The sequence below is a fragment of the Lontra canadensis genome, unplaced genomic scaffold (genome assembly GCF_010015895.1).
Source record: "Lontra canadensis isolate GAN:19392208 unplaced genomic scaffold, GSC_riverotter_1.0 scaffold31, whole genome shotgun sequence".
Lineage (NCBI taxonomy): Eukaryota > Metazoa > Chordata > Mammalia > Carnivora > Mustelidae > Lontra > Lontra canadensis.
In genome coordinates, this window is record NW_022631025.1 from 4,376,411 (window position 1) to 4,401,797 (window position 25,387).

At 37.2% G+C, this 25,387-nt stretch overlaps 1 protein-coding gene across 5 annotated transcripts in view; it reads right to left on the reverse strand.

The window, feature by feature from the left end:
• The window catches only part of RIC1 (RIC1 homolog, RAB6A GEF complex partner 1), a 150,573-nt gene that overhangs the window by 41,703 nt on the left and 83,483 nt on the right, over nucleotides 1-25,387 (reverse strand). For 4 of the 5 annotated variants that reach the window (XM_032866492.1, XM_032866489.1, XM_032866491.1 and 1 more), the window contains exons 4-7: nucleotides 20,891-20,998; nucleotides 13,980-14,122; nucleotides 13,554-13,690; nucleotides 3,030-3,121 (exon numbers count right to left, since the gene is read on the reverse strand). In XM_032866492.1, coding sequence (XP_032722383.1) covers nucleotides 3,030-3,121; nucleotides 13,554-13,690; nucleotides 13,980-14,122; nucleotides 20,891-20,998 — 480 coding nt within the window. The remainder of the gene's footprint in view (nucleotides 1-3,029; nucleotides 3,122-13,553; nucleotides 13,691-13,979; nucleotides 14,123-20,890; nucleotides 20,999-25,387) is intronic. The other variant, XM_032866490.1, reaches the window with a different exon arrangement.

Consider the following 25,387-nt stretch of genomic DNA (forward strand, 5'->3'; position numbering starts at 1 on the left):
TTTGTGAACAGATGGGTGTTTGTAATATTTGTAAAACTGAGTATTTGGACTATGCACTTTCCTCTAAGTATGTTTTTACTTTATAATATGAAAGTTAAAAAGGATATTTTAAATCTTTAGCCAATTTATTTGACAGTAAAATGAAAGATACCAATTCCTGGAAAAATCTAACTTGTCAAAATGACTTAGGAAAAGAGAAAAATCTAAACCTTAAATTTACTTTTAAAACTGAATTGAATCAGTAATCAAAAAATTCCCACAAAGAAAATTCTAGGCTCAGATAGCTTCATTGACAAATTCAAGCAGACATTCAAACACAGAAAGAGAGGAATAGGTCTTCAATTTGCTTTGTGACACAAGCATAACTTCAATTAATTAGTGGAGTAAGAAAAAAATAACAGGCAAAATGTGCTAATAAACATAGATTTAAAAAATCTAAACAAAATGTGACCAAATCAAATCCACAAATAAGAAAAAAAATACACTTTTATTATACTGAGCTGAAATTACTTCTATTTCTGCATTTATCTCCTGAGAAGCAATATGTAGGATTCACCACTTCACAGATTATGGAGTATGATTTATAACATGTATTATTTACACTAATCAAAATATTGTGATACTCAATTTGATTTAGCTAGAAATAATACTAGAAGTATGTTCTATAGAACCACTAAGTCTCATTTTGAGGACAAAATAAAATTTCGTATTCAAGAGAGTTTTGTGGCTAAAAAAGCACTCTACATATTTTAAGGCATTACTATTAAGATTCTACTATAATCTTTTTATTTGAGCTGAAATATAAACTTGATAAAGTCAGTTATCTTATTCTTTTCTAACATATCCCAAGTGCTTAGAATTATGCCTGGTGCATGGGAGATGCAAAGATACTTGTTGAGTGAATAATCTGTACTCACTCAGTATTTTACTTCTAGAACCTGCACTGTCAGAATTAAAACAAGAAACTCATCCTATGTGTGAGCTTTAAATTTGTTCATTAAGGCACATCCACAAATTCAAAGGCAATGTCAACACTGATGTCTTAAAAAGGATTTTTATTTAAATTCTACTTAGTTAACATAGAGTATAATATTATTTTATTTAAATTTTATTTGTTATTTATTTACATTTTATTTTATAGATTTTATTTAAATTCTACTTACTTAACGTATAGTGTAGTATTAGTTTCAGGGGTAGAATTTAGTGATTCATCAGTTGCACACAACGCCCAGTGCTCATCAGAACTGCCCTCCTTAATGCCCATCGCCTGTCTAGCCCATCCCCCCACCAACTTCCCCTCCAGCAACCCTGTTTGTTCCCTACTGTTAAGAATCTCTTATGGTTTGCCTCCTTCTATTTTTATTTTATTTTTCCTTCTCTCCCCTATGTTCATCTGTTTTGTTTCTTAAATTCCACCTAAGTGAAATCAAATGATATTTGTTGGGGTACCTGGGTGGTTCTGTCAGTTAAGTATTTGACTTTGGCTCAGGTCATGGTCTCAGGGTCCTGGGATGGAGTCCTGTGCCTCCTCCAGCAGAGAGTCTACCTGTCCCTCTCCCTCTATCCCTCCTCCTGCTTATCTTCTTTCTCAAGTAAATAAAATCTTTTTTTTTTTTTAAGACTTCATATGGTATCTTTCTCTGACTGATTTTGCTTAGCATAGTATACGCCAGTTCCATCCATGTCATTGCAATTGCAAGATTTCATTCTTTTTGATGGCTGAGTAATATTCCATTGTACATGCATACCACCTCTTATTTAGCCATTCATCACTTAATAGACATTTGGGTTCTGTGTTTTGGGTACTGTGGATAATGCTGCTATAAACATTGGGGTGCATGTGCCCCCTTCAAATCAGCATTTTTGTATCCTTTGGATAAATACCCAGTAGTGCAATTGCGGGGTCATAGGGTAGTCTTATTTTTAACTTTTTGAGGAACTTCCATACTGTTTTCCAGAGTGGCCACACCAGTTTGCATTCCTAACAACAGTGTGAGAGGGTTCCCCTTTCTCCACATCCTCACCAACATCTACTGTTTCCTGAGCTGTTCATTTTAGCCATTCTAACTGGTGTGAGGTGATATCTCATTGTGACTCTGATTTGTATTTCCCTGATGAGTGATGTCGAGCATTTTCTCATGTGTCTGTAAGCTATCTGTTGTGTTCTTTGCAGAATTCTGTTGTTTTCTGCCAATTTAACTGATTTTTAATTTTTTGAGTGTTGAGTTTGAGTTCTTTATAGATTTTGGATACTAGCCAGAAAAAGGGATTTTTAATAAAGAAAAATAGGGGCACCTGGGTGGCTCAGTGGGTTAGGGCCTCTACCTTCAGCTCGGGTCGTGATCCCAGAGTCCTGGGATCGAGCCCTGCATCGGGCTCTCTGCTCAGCAGGGAGCCTGCTTCCCTTCCTCTCTCTCTGCCTGCCTCTCTGCCTACTGGTGATCTCTGTCAGATAAATAAATAAAATCTTAAAAAAAAAAAATTCTTCCTAATCCTCTTTTAAATAATAAGGAACTTAAATTTAGGCTGACTATATCTTTTCAACTTGTAACTCAAGTTATAAGTTCCTACCACTGAAGAAAAGCTCACCTTTAAAGCTCACCTTTAAAACACTCAATATCCTAAATCCTTAGATCTGTTTGCTTCAATCTAATAAAATGCATTCAGATTTTACATTAAGGCTGATTACTAAATTATGATAGGCATGAAAAAGTTTATAAGTATATTTAGAACACTTTATGTTTAAAAAATATGTAAAAATATATTTTTTAAAAAGCCCATTATTTTTGACAATGACTCTTAAAATGAAGTCATTTCAGGGTGCCTGGGTGGCTCAGTGAGTTAAGACTCTGCCTTCAGCTCAGGTCATGGTCTTAGGGTCCTGGGATTGAGCCCCGCGTCGGGCTCCCTGCTCAGCAGAGGGCCTGCTTTCCCCCTCCCCCTCTGCCTGCCTCTCTGCCTACTTGTGATCTCTCTGTCAAATAAATAAAATCTTTTAAAAAAAAAATGAAGAAGTCTCTATTAATTACCTTGCACAACCAAATGCCATGAGTCGATACTTGTTATTTACTGCTACACAAGTTCCATCAACAACATCTTGTGGCCAAACTCCATGAAGCTGCTATAATAAAGAAAAATAATGAAGGTTTTAAAAGTCCAAATAAACTGTAATCAGTATAATTTTCCTTCAATAAACAAACTGTTTCATTCAACAAGTATTCAGTAAGTGAATGAAACTATTAAGCTTATATGTTATTTTGTTTTGACTATAGAAAACAGAATAGATTCAGCTCTACCATCTGTTTTTTATTTGTCAAATCAAGGATGTCTTAGATTATAAATTCTAAGGCAAAGATCATCATGACTATTAGTTTAATAAGCACAAAAACACAGCACACTACAATATAGCACTTTATTTTTGGATGATTACAATAGTAAACACTATAAGATCCAATATAAGTACAGCTCTGTTTAAAATAAAATACTGTAGACTTTATTTAATTCCCAAATGAGCTATATAATCAATTATCTAAACATGGCATATTTATTACCTTTTTTGTAGGAATTTTGTTTTTCAGTAAAACTACAAACTATTTTAGGTGACAAAAAAAGTGGTAAAGGTAGCACTGAGCATTATTTCCCTGAACCACTGCTTAGATTAAAATTAACTGATTTCTGTAGCAAGTATTTTCCAGGTGCCCACTATTCACCCAGTTTTAGGTGCTAAGGATGTGGCAGGTATTCAAAAACGCCAAAATCTTTGCCTTCCATTTGTTAGGAGGCTGTCAAGTTAAAAAAAAAAAAAAAAGTTGTACAGTGTTGTAGAGACTGATAAGTACTACAGAAAAAAATAATAAAGCAATCATAGGAAACAGTATGGGAGAAGGATACAATATTAAACAGTTTTTCCCATGCAGGTGTATTTTGAGGAACTACTTAAGGAGATATACCAAGTACAAAGGCCCTACTGTGTAGCATTTCTGGCATATTCAGTGTAGATTGAAGAAGCCCATGCAGATGGAGTGGAGTGCAAGGAGGGAAGGAGAAGTAGAAGTAGATGAGGTAACAGATGTAAAACAAGGCCAAATTTACAGGGCTTTACAATACACAATAAAAACTTCCTTGGCTTTTCCTTTAATTTATATATAGGGAATCACTTAAGTATCTTCAATTTTTAATAAGTTTTCCATTATGAATAATACATTAGAGAAGAATACAAAAAGTCAAGACTGTACATCTCAGTAATATCCCAAAGTAGACACCTGTGGAATGAGCGAGCACTAAGGCCAAGAATTATCAGAATCTAAAAGCCCCCAACAGTGTTCCTCCTGATCAATATCCCCTCACCCTACAGAAGTAACCAATATCCAAACTAGACTGGTAATCACGTCCTTCTTTTCCTTTAGACCAAGAATATGCAATCATATGAACTCTAATTAAAATGGCCTATGTTTTTAATATTACATAAAATAAAATCATAGCACATATTCTTTCATGTCTAGCTGCTTTCCCTTAGGCACATCTGCGAGAGTCATCAAGTCACCATGTACAGCCCTGCTGTTCATGCTCACTGTAACCTCACACACGGGGCTTAGCTCACTGGGCCTCTGCCCCCCTTGCCAGGTGATTCTTTGCAGACTTGCTAGCTCTCCAAAGCCTTGAGGCACATTTAAAAAATTTTTTCTCCAGCTTTTCTAGTTGTCTTCAGTAGGTTTGTCCCAATTATTTAGTACTATAAGAGGGTTCTGAGCAGAAGAGTGGCATAATCTTACATACTTTAATACATCTGTTAAATGCATCAAAAATGCCGAACAAAATTTTTACAAAGCACCTAAATAATGCATATATATATATATATATATATACACACACACACACACACACACACACATATATATATGAAACATATAAATAGGTCATTATTTTATTTCCCAATTACCAATAGTAAACATACATATTCCCCTAATTTGTATTTTCTAACTTATTTGATAATGCCCATCTGCTTTTCATTATTTTTAAAAATTCTTAGTTTCCTGGAAAATTTTCTTTAACCAAATACTAATAAAAAATGATAAAAGCTATGGGGTGCCTGGATGGTTTAGCTGGTTAAGCAATTGCCAAAGGTCATGATCTCAGGGTCCTGGAATCAAGTTCTGCATTGGGCTCCTTGCCCAGCATGGAGCCTGCTTCTCCCTCCAACTGCAGTTTCCCCTGCTTGTGCGTGCTCTCTGACAAATAAAATTTTTTTAAAAAAATGATAAAAGCTGAGACTCAGAAATGAGTCACCTTTTCAGCTCTCAGACTTTTGTTTTCAATAAAAACATTTAAATCCCAAACATAATTACAAATATACCTTGTAAAAAAATTAAATTCTTCAAGTTTATTTTTGTTTTTATATATCGACATATTACCACAAATGTACTATTCAATACTTCATGATGTGAATAAAGATGATAATGAAAAACAGTTTTAGGAATACTAAAGCTGATACTACACAGAAAACAATATGCCCTTAAAAACTTAAAATCTAGGGCACCTGTGGGTGGCTCAGCAGGTTTAGCATCTGCCTTCAGCTCCAGTCATGATTTAGGGGTCCTTGGATTGAGCCCCATGTAGGGCTCCCTGCTCAGAAGGGAGAAGTCTCCCTCTTCCTCCCCGCCCCGCCATCCTCTCTCTTTCTCTTTCTAAAAACAAACAAACAAAAACTTAAAATCTTTTCCAGTTAAAGAGAGTACACTGAATGTGAATACTTAGCTTCTCTGACTCTTAAAGCCCCAACTTTTCAAACAGAGATTTTCTCAACAGCATAAACTGACAAGGACAATGAACGGGAGAGGAGGAAGTATGAGAAAACTTTAAAAGCCAGGTAGCATATGGATGAGTAGAATCCTTAACCTGCATTCAAGAATGTTGAGAAACAACTAAATTAACATCGTAGGATGCAAAAAAGGCTTGAGAATTGAGATTTCTCAGAAAGGCTGAACTAAAAGTAATAGGACTTTCAGACTTTTAAAGCCTCTTTAGGCAACAGCTGGGTTCCCATAATATCTTCCCAATCTGAGCAGCTAAGAAATACCTCACCTTCCCTCAAACAGAAAACTGGAGATTTTTCTTCAGAGAAAAACAAAATAGAAAACCCTAGTGGTCTCTGGACAGACCACACTGACAACACAGATAAGTGAATGCAGACCCTCTAATTTAACACCACCCTAACTTAAAACCCAGAATATTCGGCCAGCCAGATATATATTCTCTGAAAAAAATACAGGACTCAGAAGTAGCGGCTGAGACTACTTCAGGTAGCGGGAGATCAGCTAGATAGCTTATCTAACGATTGCAAACACCTACAAATCCAACGGGAGATCGAAGAGAAGAACAGCAATTCTAGAAACAGAAAATCAACCACTTTCTGAAAGGTAGGACCGGCGGAGAAGTGAATCCAAAGCGACGGGAAGATAGACCGCGGGGGGAGGGGCCGGCTCCCGGCAAGCGGCGGAGCAACGGAGCACAAAATCGCGACTTTTAAAAGTCTGTTCCGCTGAGGGACGTCGCTCCCCAGGCTAAACCGGGGTGAAGCCCACACGGGGTCAGCGTGGCCTCAGGTCCCGCAGGGTCACAGAAGGATCGGGGTGTCTGAGTGTCGCAGAGCTCGCAGGTATTAGAACGGGGAAGCCGGCTACAGAGACAGAGCCGAGGAGTGACTCTCAGCTCGGGGTTACCTTGGACCACTCGCAGTCTCGGTCAGCTCGGAGCGCGGCCGGAGGCCGGGGAGACGGGAGTAACTGGGCGCTGTTCTCTGACGGCGCACTGAGGAGTGGGGCCCCGGGCTCTCGGCTCCTCCGGGCCGGAGACTGGGAGGCCGCCATCTTCATTCCCGTCCTCCGGACTCTACGGAAAGCGCTCAGGGAACAAAAGCTCCCGAAAGCGAACCCGAGCGGATTACTCAGCCCGGCCCCTGGTAAGGGCGGTGCAACTCCGCCTGGGGCAAAGACACTTGAGAATCACTACAACAGGCCCCTCCCCCAGAAGATCAACAAGAAACCCAGCCGGGACCAAGTTCACCTACCAAGGAGTGCAGTTCCAATACCAAGGAGAGCGGCGGAATTCCAGAGGAGGAGAAAGCAAAGCATGGAACTCATGGCTTTCTCCCCATGATTCTTTAGTCTTGCAGTTAATTTTTTTTCAATCTTTTTCTCTCTTCTTCTGCCAAACTTTTTTAAACTTTTACCCTTTTCTTTATTAACGTTTTTTAACTAGTTTATCTAATATATATATATATATTTTTTTTTTCTTTATTCGTTTTCTTTTTTTAATTGTTTCTTTTTTTTTTTTTTTCTTTCTGAACCTCTTTTTATCCCCTTTCTCCCCCCTCACGATTTGGATCTCTTCTGATTTGGTTAAAGCATATTTTCCTGGGGTTGTTGCCACCCTTTTAGTATTTTACTTGCTCCTTCATATACTCTTATCTGGACAAAATGACAAGGCGGAAAAATTCACCACAAAAAAAAAAGAACAAGAGGCAGTACCAAAGGCTAGGGACCTAATCAATACAGACATTGGTAATATGTCAGATCTAGAGTTCAGAATGACGATTCTCAAGGTTCTAGCCGGGCTCGAAAAAGGCATGAAAGATATTAGAGAAACCCTCTCGGGAGATATAAAAGCCCTTTCTGGAGAAATAAAAGAACTAAAATCTAACCAAGTTGAAATCAAAAAAGCTATTAATGAGGTGCAATCAAAAATGGAGGCTCTCACTGCTAGGATAAATGAGGCAGAAGAAAGAATTAGCGATATAGAAGACAAAATGACAGAGAATAAAGAAGCTGAGCAAAAGAGGGACAAACAGGTACTGGACCACGAGGGGAGAATTCGAGAGATAAGGGACACCATAAGATGAAACAACATTAGAATAATTGGGATTCCAGAAGAAGAAAAAGAGAGGGGAGCAGAAGGTATATTGGAGAGAATTATTGGAGAGAATTTCCCCAATATGGCAAAGGGAACAAGCATCAAAATCCAGGAGGTGCAGAGAACCCCCCTCAAAATCAATAAGAATAGGTCCACACCCCGTCACCTAATAGTAAAATTTACAAGTCTTAGTGACAAAGAGAAAATCCTGAAAGCAGCCCAGGAAAAGAAGTCTGTAACATACAAGGTAAAAATATTAGATTGGCAGCGGACTTATCCACAGAGACCTGGCAGGCCAGAAAGAGCTGGCATGATATGTTCAGAGCACTAAACGAGAAAAACATGCAGCCAAAAATACTATAACCAGCTCAGCTATCATTGAAAATGGAATGAGAGATTAAAAGCTTCCAGGACAAACAAAAACTGAAAGAATTTGCAAACACCAAACCAGCTCTACAGGAAATATTGAAAGGGGTCCTCTAAGCAAAGAGAGACCCTAAAAGTAGTAGATCAAGAAAGGAACAGAGACAATATACAATAACAGTCACCTTACAGACAATACAATGGCACTAAATTCATATCTCTCAATAGTTACCCTGAATGTTAATGGGCTAAATGCCCCAATCAAAAGACACAGGGTATCAGAATGGATAAAAAAACAAAACCCATCTATATGTTGCCTACAAGAAACTCATTTTAAACCCGAAGACACCTCCAGATTTAAAGTGAGGGGGTGGAAAAGAATTTACCACGCTAATGGACATCAGAAGAAAGCAGGAGTGGCAATGCTTATATCAGATCAATTAGATTTTAAGCCAAAGACTATAATAAGAGATGAGGAAGGACACTATATCATACTCAAAGGATCTGTCCAACAAGAAGATCTAACAGTTTTAAATATCTATGCCCCTAATGTGGGAGCAGCCAACTATATAAACCAATTAATAACAAAATCAAAGAAACACATCAATAATAATACAATAATAGTAGGGGACTTTAACACTCCCCTCACTGAAATGGACAGATCACCCAAGCAAAAGATCAACAAGGAAATAAAGGCCTTAAATGACACACTGGACCAGATGGACAACACAGATATATTCAGAACATTTCATCCCAAAGCAACAGAATACACATTCTTCTCTAGTGCATATGGAACATTCATCCAGAATAGATCACATCCTCGGTCCTAAATCAGGTCTCAACCGGTATTGAAAGATTGGGATCATTCCCTGCATATTTTCAGACCACAATGCTCTGAAGCTAGAACTCAATCACAAGAGGAAATTTGGAAAGAACCCAAATACATGGAGACTAAACAGCATCCTTCTAAAGAATGAATGGGTCAACCAGGAAATTAAAGAAGAAATGAAAAAATTCATGGAAACAAATGACAATGAAAACACAATGGTTCAAAATCTGTGGGACACAACAAAGACAGTCCTGAGAAGAAAATATATAGCGGTACAAGCCTTTCTCAAGAAACAAGAAAGGTCTCAGGTACACAACCTAACCCTACACTTAAAGGAGCTGGAGAAAGAACAAGAAAGAAACCCTAAACCCAGCAGGAGAAGAGAAATCATAAAGATCAGAGCAGAAATCAAAGAAATAGAAACCAAAAAAACAATAGAACAAATCAACGAAACTAGGAGCTGGTTCTTTGAAAGAATTACTAAGATTGATAAACCCGTGGCCAGACTTATCAAAAAGAAAAGAGAAAGGACCCAAATAAATAAAATCATGAATGAAAGAGGAGAGATCACAACTAACACCAAAGAAATACAGACAATTTTAAGAACATACTATGAGCAACTCTACACCAACAAATTTGACAATCTGAAGAAATGGATGCATTCCTAGAGACATACAAACTACCACAACTGAACCAGGAAGAAATAGAAAGCCTGAACAGACCCATAACCAGTAAGGAGATTGAAACAGTCATCAAAAATCTCCAAACAAACAAAAGCCCAGGGCCAGACGGCTTCCTGGGGGAATTCTACCAAACATTTAAAGAAGAACTAATTCCTATTCTCTTGAAACTGTTCCAAAAAATAGAAATGGAAGGAAAACTTCCAAACTCATTTTATGAGGCCAGCATCACCTTGATTCCAAAACCAGACAAGGATCCCATCAAAAAAGAGAACTACAGATCAATATCCTTGATGAACACAGATGCACAAATTCTCACCAAAATACTAGCCAATAGGATTCAACAGTACATTAAAAAGATTATTCATCATGACCAAGTGGGATTTATTCCAGGGCTGCAAGGTTGGTTCAACATCCGCAAATCAATCAATGTGATACAACACATTAATAAAAGAAAGAACAAGAACCATATGATACTCTCAATAGATGCTGAAAAAGCATTTGACAAAATACAGCATCCCTTCCTGATCAAAACTCTTCAAAGTGTAGGGATAGGGGGCACATACCTCAATATTATCAAAGCCATTTATGAAAAACCCACCGCAAATATCATTCTCAATGGAGAAAAACTAAAAGCTTTTGCGCTAAGGTCAGGAACACGGCAGGGATGTCCATTATCACCACTGCTATTCAACACAGTACTGGAAGTCCTAACCTCAGCCATCAGACAACAAAAGGAAATTAAAGGCATCCAAATCGGCAAAGAAGTCAAACTATCACTCTTCGCAGATGATATGATACTATATGTGGAAAACCCAAAAGGCTCCACTCCAAAACTGCTAGAACTTGTACAGGAATTCAGTAAAGTGTCAGGATATAAAATCAATGCACAGAAATCAGTTGCATTTCTCTACACCAACAACAAGACAGAAGAAAGAGAAATTAAGGAGTCAATCCCATTTACAATTGCACCCAAAACTATAAGATACCTAGGAATAAACCTAACCAAAGAGGCTAAGAATCTATACACAGAAAACTATAAAGTACTCATGAAAGAAATTGAGGAAGACACAAAGAAATGGAAAAATGTTCCATGCTCCTGGATTGGAAGAATAAATATTGTGAAAATGTCTATGCTACCTAAAGTAATCTACACATTTAATGCAATTCCAATGAAAGTACCATCCATTTTTTTCAAAGAAATGGAACAAATAATCCTAAAATTTATATGGAACCAGAAAAGACCTCGAATAGCCAAAGTTGATGGCATCACAATTCCGGACTTCAAGCTCTATTACAAAGCTGTCGTCATCAAGACAGCATGGTACTGGCACAAAAACAGACACATAGATCAATGGAACAGAATAGAGAGCCCAGAAATAGACCCTCAACTCTATGGTCAACTAATCTTTGACAAAGCAGGAAAGAATGTCCAATGGAAAAAAGAGAGCCTCTTCAATAAATGGTGTTGGGAAAATTGGACAGCCACATGCAGAAAAATGAAATTGGATCATTTCCTTACACCACACATGAAAATAGACTCAAAATGGATGAAGGACCTCAATGTGAGAAAGGAATCCATCAACATCCTTGAGGAGAACACAGGCAGCAACCTCTTCGACCTCAGCCGCAGCAACATCTTCCTAGGAACATTGCCAAAGGCAAGGGAAGCAAGGGCAAAAATGAACTATTGGGATTTTATCAAGATCAAAAGCTTTTGCACAGCAAAGGAAACAGTTCACAAAACCAAAAGACAACTGACAGAATGGGAGAAGATATTTGCAAACGACATATCAGATAAAGGGCTAGTGTCCAAAATCTATAAAGAACTTAGCAAACTCAACACCCAAAGAACAAATAATCCAATCAAGAAATGGGCAGAAGACATGAACAGACATTTCTGCAAAGGAGACATCCAGATGGCCAACAGACACATGAAAAAGTGCTCCATATCACTCGGCATCAGGGAAATACAAATCAAAACCACAATGAGATATCACCTCACACCAGTCAGAATGGCTAAAATTAACAAGTCAGGAAATGACAGATGCTGGCGAGGATGCGGAGAAAGGGGAACCCTCCTACACTGTTGGTGGGAATGCAAGCTGGTGCAACCACTCTGCAAAACAGCATGGAGGTTCCTCAAAATGCTGAAAATAGAACTACCCTATGACCCAGCAATTGCACTACTGGGTATTTACCCTAAAGATACAAACGTAGTGATCCGAAGGGGCACGTGCACCCGAATGTTTATAGCAGCAATGTCTACAATAGCCAAACTACGGAAAGAACCTAGATGTCCATCAACAGATGAATGAAAAAGAAAATGTGGTATATATACACAATGGAATATTATGCAGCCATCAAAAGAAATGAAATCTTGCCATTTGCGACGACGCGGATGGAACTAGAGGGTATCATGCTTAACGAAATAAGTCAATCGGAGAAAGACAACTATCATATGATCTCCCTGATATGAGGGAGAGGAGATGCAACATGGGGGGTTAAGGGGTAGGAGAAGAGTAAATGAAACAAGATGGGATTGGGAGGGAAACAAACCATAAGTGACTCTTAATCTCATAAAAAAAACTGAGGGCTGATAGGGGGGAGGAGGGTTGGGAGAGGCGGGTGGGGTTATGGACATTGGGGAGAGTATGTGCTATGGTGAGTGCTGTGAAGTGTGTAAACCTGGCGATTCACAGACCTGTACCCCTGCGGATAAAAATATATGTTTATAAAAAATAAAAACAAACAAACAAACAAAACCTACAGGACTCTCTTCCAATGAGCACTGGACATAGGGGAGGAAAGGAAACAATCCAGTTAGCTCACCCTATGGTGAAGAACAGCGTCAACCAAACCCATCAAAATCCACACAGCTTTCAGTGAATCCAAATGTTTACTTTGGGTCTCTGTCACAGCAACCAAATTAATATATTAACTTATCATATATTAATCATTAACTATGAAAAGATCAAATACAACTAAAGGACAGAAGCAAATCCTCAAGTGATAGATGATGAAAACCTAAAAGTACAACTATGTTAAAGGTACAGTGAGCAAGCAGTCCAGTCTGGAGCAATCCAGAAGCTTCCAAAAGAAATTTCTTCAAGAAGATGAAACAAAGAGAACGCCTAATGTATCTGAAAGAATTGAGAAATCTACACAAACCACAGACAATTTGAGGTTGAGTTAGTGGTAAGTACATAAAAAATAAACAAAGAACAAACAATTATTAATTCCCAGTGGGAAGGGAAATGTGCAGGAAAGAAAAAATAATCAAAACGTATCACATGGCTCAGGATTTATAAAGCAATAATATAAATAATGAATAGTAATTGATCAAAATTACAGTAAGTGTACCAGGAAGATAGGAAGAATATATGAATGTGCTAGCAACAGGGAAGCAAATGGTCTTTTCCCGCAGCAGGAAGTCAATAAACCTCCTAAAAGCTAAAAATTAAAGAAAACACTCAGAGTGGTAAAGATAAATAAAATAACCAGTAAAGAAAAATAAAATGGTTGTCTCTGAGAATGGAAACTGGGGGTGAAGGGAGGGAAATAGCGAAGGGAACTATCATTTTTCTTCAATTTCTAATAAAATTTTCTACTTGTATTATTTTAAGTATTATATACATTACTTTGACTTAAAAAATTAGTTAACAATAACCCTAAAATCTTAAATAAGGAAAGTAGGAGAGGGACTTAAAAACAAAACTAAAATTAATAAATGTAAAATAAAAAAAATAAACATTCCAGAGTAAAAGTCTTACCTCTGCAGTAAATCTACTTGACACTGGTGTAATAAATCCAATTTTACCATCGTTAAACACAACAGCAAACCCATCAAGTGTGGCACAGTATTCCATGTCTCTGATGTGCACATCTGCAAAACCCAGGAATGAACCTGCTGATGAAAACACAAGTACATGAAACATGAATATAAATACAGTAAATAACGCTCTCACATTTGTGTTTGCAAACCCTGTAAGGACAGTTAAAAGGGCAAAAATAATGATCTAAGAACACCAAACTATTAAATCATTCCTTCCTACACACACACACACACACACACACACACTCCTCCTGTATAATTAATTTCAAAGTAGAAAAATCAATATTCACCTATAGCAAATATCTAAGCAGATTATATCAAACATTAAACATCAGGTTCTACCCCATGCAGAAGATATAACTACCTCTAGATGACTGCAGATCTACTGAAAAAGGTACTGTGCAAAGATTAATAGCCTTCCTTCCGTTTGTCATTCCTTCCCAGTGAATAAGATGAAGCAGTCCATCAGAAGTAGCAACGAGGAGATCTTCCAGCACAGATTGCAAACTGTAGGGAAATAAGCAATTTAGAACCAATTACCTGTTAAGCGAGCATACTGGAAAAGCAGTGAGTTATGAATATAATTGCTCTGGAGCCTATTCATAGAGAGAGGATCATGAACCAACTTACAAAACTTACAAAACTGTTATTCATCTGTAATTTAGCTGTCTAGTAGGTTCACCTATATGTAATTTGATCTAGAATCAGAAATTCTGGAAAAAATAAAAGACTGTGGGCATTCATTGTCACAAACTTGATCAACCAGTTTTCTAAAAAACTAGAAATACTGAAATAGCATATTCAAAGATGGAAGGATAAATGAAAAGCTGACAAGAAAGGACAAAGGCAAGAAAATCATAAAAAGAACAACTTATGGGGCGCCTGGGTGGCTCAGTGGGTTAAAGCCTCTGCCTTCAGCTCAGGTCATGATTCCAGGGTCCTGGGATCGAGCCCCACATCGGGCTCTCTGCTCGGCAGGGAGCTTGCTTCCTCCTCTCTCTCTCTGCCTGGCTCTCTGCCTACTTGTGATTTCTGTCAAATAAAATAAATAAAATCTTAAAAAAAAAACAACAAAACAACAACTTATGACAGGCTGACAATCTGGAGCTAAAAGCAGAGGTAGCAATCCTCTAGCCCTGGCCAACAGAACCTTCTGCAGTGATGGAAATGCTCTGTATCTGTGCTATCGAACATGGTAGCTAACAGCCCCATGTGCGGGCTGTACACCTGAAATATGACTACTGTAACCAAAGAATGTAACTGTTATATTTTTTCAGCGTTCCAAGATTCATTGTTTATGCACCACACCTAGTGCTCCACGCAATAGGTTAACTTTGTTTACTTTTAACTACTTCAAATTCAAGGAACTTCATTTGACTAGAGGCTACTTTATTGGCACCCACAGTTCTAGATCCCAGTATTTCTAGAGCATCACTGAGCCTCACGTTCATCTGCACAACAAGCATCTATAAAGCCCACACTCTATGACAGGCTCTATGCTCTGCATTAAAATTAGTAAATTATTTTTGAAATTTTGAGGTGAAAAAAAAGTTTCTCCTTTCAGAAATCTGCTTGGTTGATGAGAGGTAATTATCGAGTATGATCCCAGCACTTAACTTGTTTACAGAGATTTAACACATACTTACCTAATCGCAAATAAATGCTCACTTTGCTTACTCTTATGTGCCCAACCCTTAAGGCAGTGCTAGTTGTATTTGGTACTAAATGCTTGTGGGAGGCAGCAGAAAGGAGAAAGGGAAAGAGGAAAGGGGAATCCACGGATGACAGTGCAAAGGTACCGGCACAGAGAAAGAAAAGGGGAACCAGTGGAAACTGCTCTATCAAGGAAGCCAAGGGAGTAAGATGGACTGAAGAGTAGTCAAGAACATCAAATGCTTGGGGTGCCGAGGTGGCTCAGCTGTTTAAGCATCTGCTTTCCTCTCAAGTCATGATCCAAGGAGGCCAGCCTCAGGTTCCCAGTTTAGCGGGGAGCCTGCTTCTCCCCCTCTTTCTGCTGCTCCCTCTGCTTGTGCTCTCTCAACTGTCTCTCTCTCAAAGAAATAAAATCTTTAAAATATTAAAGTATCAAATGCTTGAATGAAAAAATGAAAAATGTGATGTGCCTATAATATATGCTATTATATACTATTAAGTATGAAGAGTATATTTCAGAAATATTGTAATCCATACTGTCAGGGGAAGGGGAAGTTTGCAATATTTTAATTCTTACAGTAAATCTTCAATCCTTTACAAATGGACTTCAATGACTCATTCCCCAAGGAGTTCAGACACTGGAGAACTGATTGTTTTCTTCTCTACTATAAAAATATTAAAAAGAATAGAATAAGATGTCCCCTTACCCAGCTCCCTTTCTTCAACTTCAGAGTATTTTGTAATCAATGAAGTTTATGAAGTTTCACCTCTGAAGTATTTATTTTTCCCCTTCAGATTATTTTAGTGTAAAATTTATATGTAGCATGTGGTGAATATAATATAAAAAATTTAGGTTTTAGATCTGCTACATGTCAAGAGAAGCAGTTGAGCGGGACAGTCACTGTTTTACCAGTGATCTTCAGTTTACAGGAGTCAGCCGAGGTTTTCTCCAACTATATCCTCCTTCTCTCCACTCCTACTTCCATAGCAGAATCACTGGATATGACAAGAACAAGATTGGGGTCACCCTGCAGTTAATTTAACTGCCTACCAGGCAAAACTCAGTACTCTTCTGACAAAGTTAACAGAATTCAGAAACTCCACATTGTCATCCACAGTGCTAGGATAAAGAAATTACTAGCTGTGAGAAGAAACAGCAAAATGTGACCCAGAGTCAAAAGAAAAATCTACCCATATAAACAGCCTCCATCAATCCCGACGTTGGAATTAAAAGATCGTAACTTTAAACTAACTATAATAAACATCATGAAGAATCCAGAGGAAACGAGAAGATCTTCCTCATTCAACTGAAAGTAAACAAACTTACTAAAACAAAGGCTGGTATGAATTGTTAAAATACTGAGTATTTCCATAAAGTTAGCAAAAAGGCCTCAGTCCATGCCACGAGAGTATGTGCCCAATGACTGCCAGTGTCACAAAGACCTAACAACTAAAGGATTAATTCCGGGCATAAGGGGATATATCAGGATTCTGTATTGATCATTAGTATCACATTTCTTCTCACGCTCCACTGGTTTTTAAGTATTTTGAAAATCACCCCTAAGTATAAATATACACAAAATATACATAAATGTATTCTAAGTTACACCTTCAGAGAGCCTCTCCAATCACTGACTTCATGGGCTTTTTAAGAGATAACCAATATGCCAGAGGTGCCTTTTTTCCCCCCTTAATTTAGGATCTTAGAAGCTAACACTAGGATCCTGAAAGCAGATTAGCATTTCTGATTAATCAAATATTATTAATGGGAAATATCTAATTCATAATTATCAATTTTGAAATACATAAATGTATTTAATGGCCTAACAAATATTAAAGGCTAACACCAGAGAAGTGGTGATTTTTTTTTTTTAAGATTTTTATTTATTTATTTGAGAGAGAGATAGTGAGAGAGAACATGAGAGGCGAGAAGGTCAGAGGGAGAAGCAGACTCCACGTGGAGCTGGGAGCCTGATGCAGGACTCGATCCCGGGACTCCAGGATTGTGACCTGAGCTGAAGGCATTTGTTTAACCAACTGAGCCACCCAGGCGCCCATAACAAATATTAAATACTATATACTACACAGGGCTTTTCTAAGTGCCAGGGAGGAGGATATGGAATAAACTGTGGTATTCACTAGTATGTGTTATGTAGAATTGGAGAAACAGATTAAGAGTTTTAATTATAAATTATATTAATACTTCTCACCTTCTAAACATTCTCGATCCTCAAATAATGACAAATGTTGGATGCTTACCACTAATCCTATTCTTTCTTCAAGCAAAAACTAAAATATGGCAAGTTATGCCTATAAGCAATAGTTTAATCATTAACTCTAATTCCATATGACTTCTATTTTTGGTTGTGGGCAGGAAAATAATTGGTCATAAAGTCCAAATAGCATGTCTTCTACCTCAATGCAGGATCACACAGCTGATCTCTAATCACATTTCCAAAAAGTATGTATTACAGGTGTTAATAATAATACTTCTCTAAAATGCAATTATTTTTCTCAAGTTTTGAGAAAAATCTTAGAGATTTCCAGTCATCTAAACTTGTATATTAAAAAGTAGCACCTGGGGGCGCCCGGGTGGCTCAGTGGGTTAAAGCCTCCGCTTTCGGCTCAGGTCATGATCCCAGGATCTTGGGATCGAGTCCCGCATCGGGCTCTCTGCTCAGCGGGGACCCTGTTCCCCCATCCCCCACCTGCCTCTCTGCCTACTTGTGATCTGTCAAATAAATAGGTAAAATCTTTTTTTTAAAAAAAGTAGCATCTGACTAAAACAAACAAAACTTAGTACCTGACAAGTTAAACTTGTACCAGAGGTCAGGATTTCTTTTTTTTAAAGCCTCTTTTTCTATCCCATCCCCATGAACTCTACAGTTTTCCAGCGGGTGGAGGCAGAAAGCCACGCTTGCGCAGTGCGGTCCACAGACATTCCATATTCCTTATGTTGCAAGTTATACTCCCGAATCTCTGTGCTGAAACTGCATCTGAGGTAAAGAGCAACCTTCTGACCAAAGTGATCACAACCCAAACGCAATCCTCTGTAAGCCTGACCACACTGAAGCAAATAACAAAACATTGTTTTTCTTTGAAGAGAATACATTAAAAGATAGACTAAATAAGGCAAGAGCCAGGCACTTGCACACAGTTTTGATATGTACCAGTAACTGTACTGTATTCTAACAAAAGAAATGGTGAAAAAAGGCTTTTCTTAGAACTGTGAATTAGAATTTAAAAAGGTGAGTATTACATTGATACAGTTCAATATATTCATATATGGCATCCATATAATTCAATATTTAATAAGACCCACGAAGTAAAAAGTCTTTTTCCCCATACCTGTGGCCTAGCCACTTAGTTCTCATGCCTGTTTCTTACACATTTTTCCAAAACAATACATATTCTAACACTACACCAAGCTCCCTTTTAATATTTGCATTATTATATAGAGTACACTTTGCTTTTTTCACAACATATTTGGGAAATTTCTTCAGCGAAGAGTGCCCTCAGGGCCCCTTGGTGGCTCAGTCGGTTAAGTGTCTAACTCTTGATTTTGGCTCAGGTCATGATCTCAATGTCGTTAGATCAAGCCCAATGGGGGGCTCTGCACTGCACTATTTAAGAACCTCTCTCTTGGGGCGCCTAGGTGGCTCAGTGGGTTAAGCTTCTGCCTTCAGCTCAGGTCATGATCTCAGGGTCCTGGGATCCAGCCCCGCATCGGGCTCTCTGCTTGGTGGGGAGTCTGTTTTCCCATCGGTCTCTGCCTGCCTCTCTGCCTACTTGTGATCTCTCTGTGTCAAATAAATAAATAGAATCTTTAAAAAAACAAACAAAAAAACCTCTCTCTACCTCTCCCTGTGTCCCTCCATCCCCATAAAAGAAAAAAAGTGCCATCATTTTTTTCTATAGATGCATGTTGTTCGCACTGTATAGAAGTAAGAAAATTTATTTAAACAGCTCCCTACTGATTGACATTTAGATAGTTTTTGATCTTTCGTTACTGTAAATAATGAAAAACCCTATAAGCATGTAATTTGAGATATTTGTAGGATTAATTCCTAGAAAGAGAAATGCTGGACAAGGACCATGAGCACATACAACTCTGACAGACCTTGCCTAATCAATTTCCATCCACACTGTATAAATTAACACTCCCACAACCAATGGATAAAGTTTTCCTCATCCTGATCTCCCCAACAGTATGTTACCTAACTGTTCATATGTATAAGTCATTTATTTAATCTCCTAATGGAGATGTACTATGTAATGTATTAACTGGAATATAGAAAATGAAAACTGTTTATATTGCGTCCATTTGTTCTATTGTCTTTTTCTCACCACAGGAAATCTTTATGTGTTGTGAAAACTGGCCTTTTGATATATTCACTGGAAGTTATTTCCTTGTTTTCACAGTTTATGCTGTTTTTTTTGATACTTCTGAAACACACTTACGGTGTTTTTTTCTCCCCCCCAGTTTCTTTTTTTTTAACTTTTATGTAATCTAATTTATCAATGTTCCCTTTCATAAGAAGTTATCTGTAGACATTTGGGAAGAAGATTTTAATGACTCCTAGCAAAATGAATTTTGAATTAGAATACCTCTTTTGGCTAGTATTTATCATTTTTTTAAAAGCAAGTGTTATCAATAAAGATAAATACTGGCCATTTTGATGCACAGAAGGCTGGAATATCACCATTATAATTTCATGATTATATATGACTGGAAACAAAAACAGTGAATGGTTCTTGGAGGTTCAATGCTAACTCTGGATTCGGTTAAAAAGAATTGTTAAAAAAAGAAAAGATACTGTAGTAAAAAACTTTAAGTTAAAAAATATACTTGTAATAAGATCTACACATCATAGACAACTAAAATGTCAAATGCAAAGCAATTAAGGAAATAAAGCCAAATTACACACACATTTATTTTTTCTACCAATGAATATAAAATAATTTTTTGTATTTGGTATTTCTGGGCTTCTTATCACAAAACCTTTATTCATACGGAGATCAGAAAGCTTAACTTTCAGGGCACCTGGGTGGCCCAGTGGGTTAAAGCCTCTGCCTTTGGCTCAGGTCATGATCCCAGAGTCCTGGGATCGAACCCCGCATCGGGCTCTCTGCTCAGCAGGGAGCCTGCTTCCCCTCCTCTCTCTGCCTGCCTCTCTGCCTACTTGTGCTCTCTCTCTCTGTCAAATAAATAAAATCTTAAAAGAAAAAAAGAAAGCTTAACTTTGATCCAAGTATCCACATATTTCCCAAAATCTTTGAAGGTTTTGGAAACAAAGGCACTTTTTCTTTTCCTCAACTTATGTGATTTTTATCAGTATCATTTCAAGTAATATGCACTATGTTGTGTCATTCAAACAATTTCAGATTTTACCAAAAACTATAAATTTCTTAATAAAATTATGGTTGGTATACTCAACTTATAGGCTTTATGAAATAACTGAAGTATAATAATGTATCATCTAAGGTTTAATCAAGAATTTAGAGCTAAAAAAAATTATCCTCAGTGGGAAAAAAAAAATCAACTTTCCTATTGGTCATGTGATTAACCAACTTTATTATATATTGTCAACACAAAATGCTAAATTTAACAAAGTACTATACCTCATGATGGGTGCTTGCAAATCCAGTATTTTCCTCATTTCTAAATTTAATGCTGGAGCACACTGTTCTTCCTTAAAATGGGGCGTCCCCTTCATCTGTGGACTTCCTCTAAAAAAATAAATAGCAAATATACCGTATTAAATAGAAAGATATTGAATTCTCCACTTTGTGACTCCTATATACCCAATCAGATAGAGTAAACATAAACAAACTTACAAATCAGGCATTATTAATCCTTTAGCTTCTCAAATGAAAAACAGACTTAAATTCCATTATAGCAGAGATATCAATTAGACAAATGAGTCTAACCAAGGTAATTTGTGTTGGGGAAGTAGGAGTAGAGGGAGAAGAGCAAAGAATCTTAGGAAACACACACACACAATAAAAGCAAATTCTTAGATAACCAAGAGACATTTTTTTCCCCCCCAAGAGACATTTTTAAGTGACTGATGGCTCTTTCTGAGGTGGGCAACTATGGGAGGTATATAACCTTCCTACCCAGGGCATGTCTTAAGTGATCCAAATCCTCACCTCCTCTTACCTTACACCACCCCTCATCCTTGATTCCCCTATCCTTTGGGAATATATCAGAATTAAGGTCAATTCCGGCATGCAACAGGAAATATTTCATATAAACCTTGGTAATAAACAGCAAAATGGCTAAATCTGGTAGCTCCCTCATATCAAATGGCTAACCAAGAGTGGTTATTACATCAATGGCAACATTGCTGAGCTGCCACACCCAACCCCTCCGAAGGACTATTCAATAGTTTTGGAATCTATCTCCACGTGATGTGGGACCATTCTTTCTCAACATCTGTGCTGGGGTTCAACGGCTGTCTCTTCCCTTATTATCACCAATTACTTACTCTTTGCAACAATGACTCTGACATTTCTCCCTCCCAGTCACCTATACTATTAAAATTAAGTGTCAACAGTCTAACATGTTCGACAGCCTTTTTTTTTTTTTTTTTTTGTTTTGATACTTGTCTGCTTACTTTCTGGTTTTAGATTATTTTCCATGTATAAGTTTGAGGCACTTTATCTTTTCTGCTACACCCATGACCTGGAATATTTGAGTCCCTCTGTACGCCTGAATGGCTAAACTGGTTAAAGTTAAACCGCACAGGTTCCTGTTCAATTAACGTGCTTGCTGTGAGAGCCGCCAAGGAGGACCCTGGGAGTCATTAGCTTACAGAACTCCTATCTGGACTGCTAATCTCACACACACACACACACACACACACACACACACACACACACACACTATAATGAATTTCCTGAGACATTCTTCTTACACGTCTAGTTTTCAAGTTATTTCTCAAAGTAATGCATATACATAATTTAAACAAATAGTGCTAGAAAGCTCATGACAAAGGAAAAAAACAGAAGTATTCTTCTATTAGGACACAACCAGCTTCAGTACTTTTACCATTACCTTCTTCTATTTACCCTGATGTTCTTCCATAGTACCTTCACACTGTTCTGGCATCATTATTTAGGTATTATCTACTAACTTCTCATTCTCATTCTCCTTCCCCCTCCATCCTCCTAACATAATTATACAAAAATTTTTTCACTATGATGGTTAAATAATTTTTACTTCAAGAAGTATTGAGTGATTAGGGGCACCTGGGTGGCTCAGTTAAGAGTGTGACTCTTGGTTTCAGTTCAGGTCAGGATCTCAGGGTCAGGAGATCAAGCCCCATGTCCAACCCCATGCTAGGTGTGGAGCCTGCTTGAGATTCTCTCTCCCACTCTGCTCCATTTGTAATCTATCTCTCTCTCCATACATACATACATACATACATACATACATAAATGTATTCAGTGATTATATTTCTTTTCTTACATAGCTTGTTAATTTTCCTGAACTTTTACTGCACGCTTTCATTTACTTGGTTTTCTTTAAACTTACACCGAAGTCTTCTCAGACTCCTTAACAGTTCTGACAAAAACAATATATAACATTCTACATAGTCAAACCTGTCACATAACCTATTATTTCCTTTTTCCCCCCAGGCATCCCTCCTTGGTGCCCACTGTCCTCCTAAGTGTAATGCACAGCTATCATCTCAATATTCTCCTTTGTCATTTCTTTGCTTCTCTCCTATGAGCCCTTATTTTATTTTTTGCATTCCTCTTACTTGGGTCATGTATTATGGCTTCCTGGAAGGGTGTATGTGGTATACATTTATAACTTTCAAGTCTAAAATGTCTTTATTTTGACACCTGAGTATTTCGGTATAAAATTTTAGGCTGCACATCCCAACACAAAACAATGCTCATGCAATGCAATTTACTACATCAGAAGATTATTATAATCAAAATATGCATTACAAGAAATAAAATATTATGCAGCCCCCCCCCAAAAAAAGGAAATGTGGAAGAACACTTTCAACTTCTTGGAATGATCTCCAGGATCTCTTGTGGAGTGAGAAAACTTAAAGTGCACAACACTATTTAATCTACTATATCTGGACTACAGCACAGGAAATACAAATGTTTAAGTGCATGTGCTCATATTTTTAAAAATGAAAAGGATGGCCAAAACTAGAATGAAAATGGTTATCTCCAATGGAAGACAGAATACAGGGTAAAGAATGCTACATTTTTTTAAACTTTGGGACATGAAAATATTTCATGTAATAAACCAAATTAAAATTAAAATCAACAAAAAAACCCCCAATCTCTAAAAACAGAAAAGAAACCTAATTGCATATCAAGCTAGCAGCACAAATAAGCAAACTTTATTCTGTACTGAGCAAACAGCATAAATAAGATTTCAAATAGTATTGTGTGCACTCTTGGTGGGAAATCTCCTAAGGATCCAAATCCTCAAAGAATCAAACTGTATTTAGTAGTAATATTGTTACAATAATAGTGATATTATTTTTGGAATTCCTATGTATACAACAGGATAAAGCAAATAAGAAATTATGTTTACATTATTAGGAACCAAGGTTATCAATAAAATATACAAATATAAAACTAGAGAACTAAAACGTTAACTTTTAAAATTTTTAAAAATTTCAAAGCTTTTAAAACCTTTGACTCTTAGCTTAATCTTTAATTTGCATTAAAGGTTTCAATATTAACTCACAATAAAATTTTCTCTTTGTAAAATTTACTTTCTATCTCTTTATGCTAAAAAGCCCTAAAAGTAAATACAACCAAATAACAATTAGCATCACGTCCTGGTCTTCAAAATGCCATTTTGCACGGAAAGAAACCAAAGCTCTTTGGAGGGCTGACTTACTCCGAGACAGGGTCAAGATATGTTAAGATGAGCCTTGGGTCTGACAGCAAGGATGTCATTTAAATACCACCATTTTTATGGGCTCCCCCACAAGATAAAGATGTGACAATCTGATTTGAAAGAATGACTGAAATTGATAAGAACTCAAAAATGTAAAAACTCCTGCAGCTACAGCAATACTAAAAACACTCATTAGCTGGTGACCTCTGGAAGTTCTGAGAACACAACTCATTACTGTAAGAAAAGGTAAAGTGGCATCTCTTCTGTTTTTCCTAAATGGACTACATTTCAGGGTAAACATCAAACAGATAATGAAAGAAAGTTCTTTTTTACATAATGACAGTTAAGGAATGCAGAAGGATTGGTAGAATTTTTTAAAAATCACAATTTTGTCATCCCCATCAAAACAACAAATCCAGGGAATTAATAAAATGAATAAATCCACATAAAACCATTACGTAAAAAGCACAAACTTAAGACATATCTACCAAATGCAAGAGATTCTGGTCTGAAGAAACCAATTCCTAAAAAGACAGCCTTGTGTTAAAATAAAGAAAACACAAAGTTTTGACGTTATTAATAAATTATTAATTTTGTTAGATATAATAAGATTGTAGCTTTATTTCTTTAAAATGTCTACTTGTTACTGATTAATCTATTTAGGGCTGAAATGATACGGTATCTGAAATTTGCTTCAAAATACCAAAAGCATACAAGCATTGGGAGAGACAGATATTGGTAACTTCTGAATGTGGGAGATGGATTTAGGGTTTACCACTGTACTACTCTCTCTAGTGTATGCTTGACAAATTCCTTAACAAAGTCTCAACCCAATGTATTTCTTTCAGCATTTTAAAGGCTTTCCACCGATGTCTTTTAGACTTTTAAATGTGTGGCTTGGAATTTGAGGACATTCTTATTCACAGACTATTTTTGATGTTTTTCCTATCTGGAAGATTTTAGTACTGATCTTTGATTTCTAGCAGGTTCTAAAATTTCAGAACATACTTTTTTATAAGGATGTGAACTTATCACTGCTTGCACGGAGCACCTACAAGCTGGTCTTTAGTTCGGGTCTGAGAAATTTATGTGTTTGTTTACTTAACATACTAATTTTCCACTTCTCTCATCTCTTTCTGGAACTCCTAATTCTCCCCTTTTTTCTCTCTTACTGGTGGAGTTCCTCAACTATTTCTTCCAAAAGCTTCACCGAATGTGAAATTTCTTCTTTTGTCCTT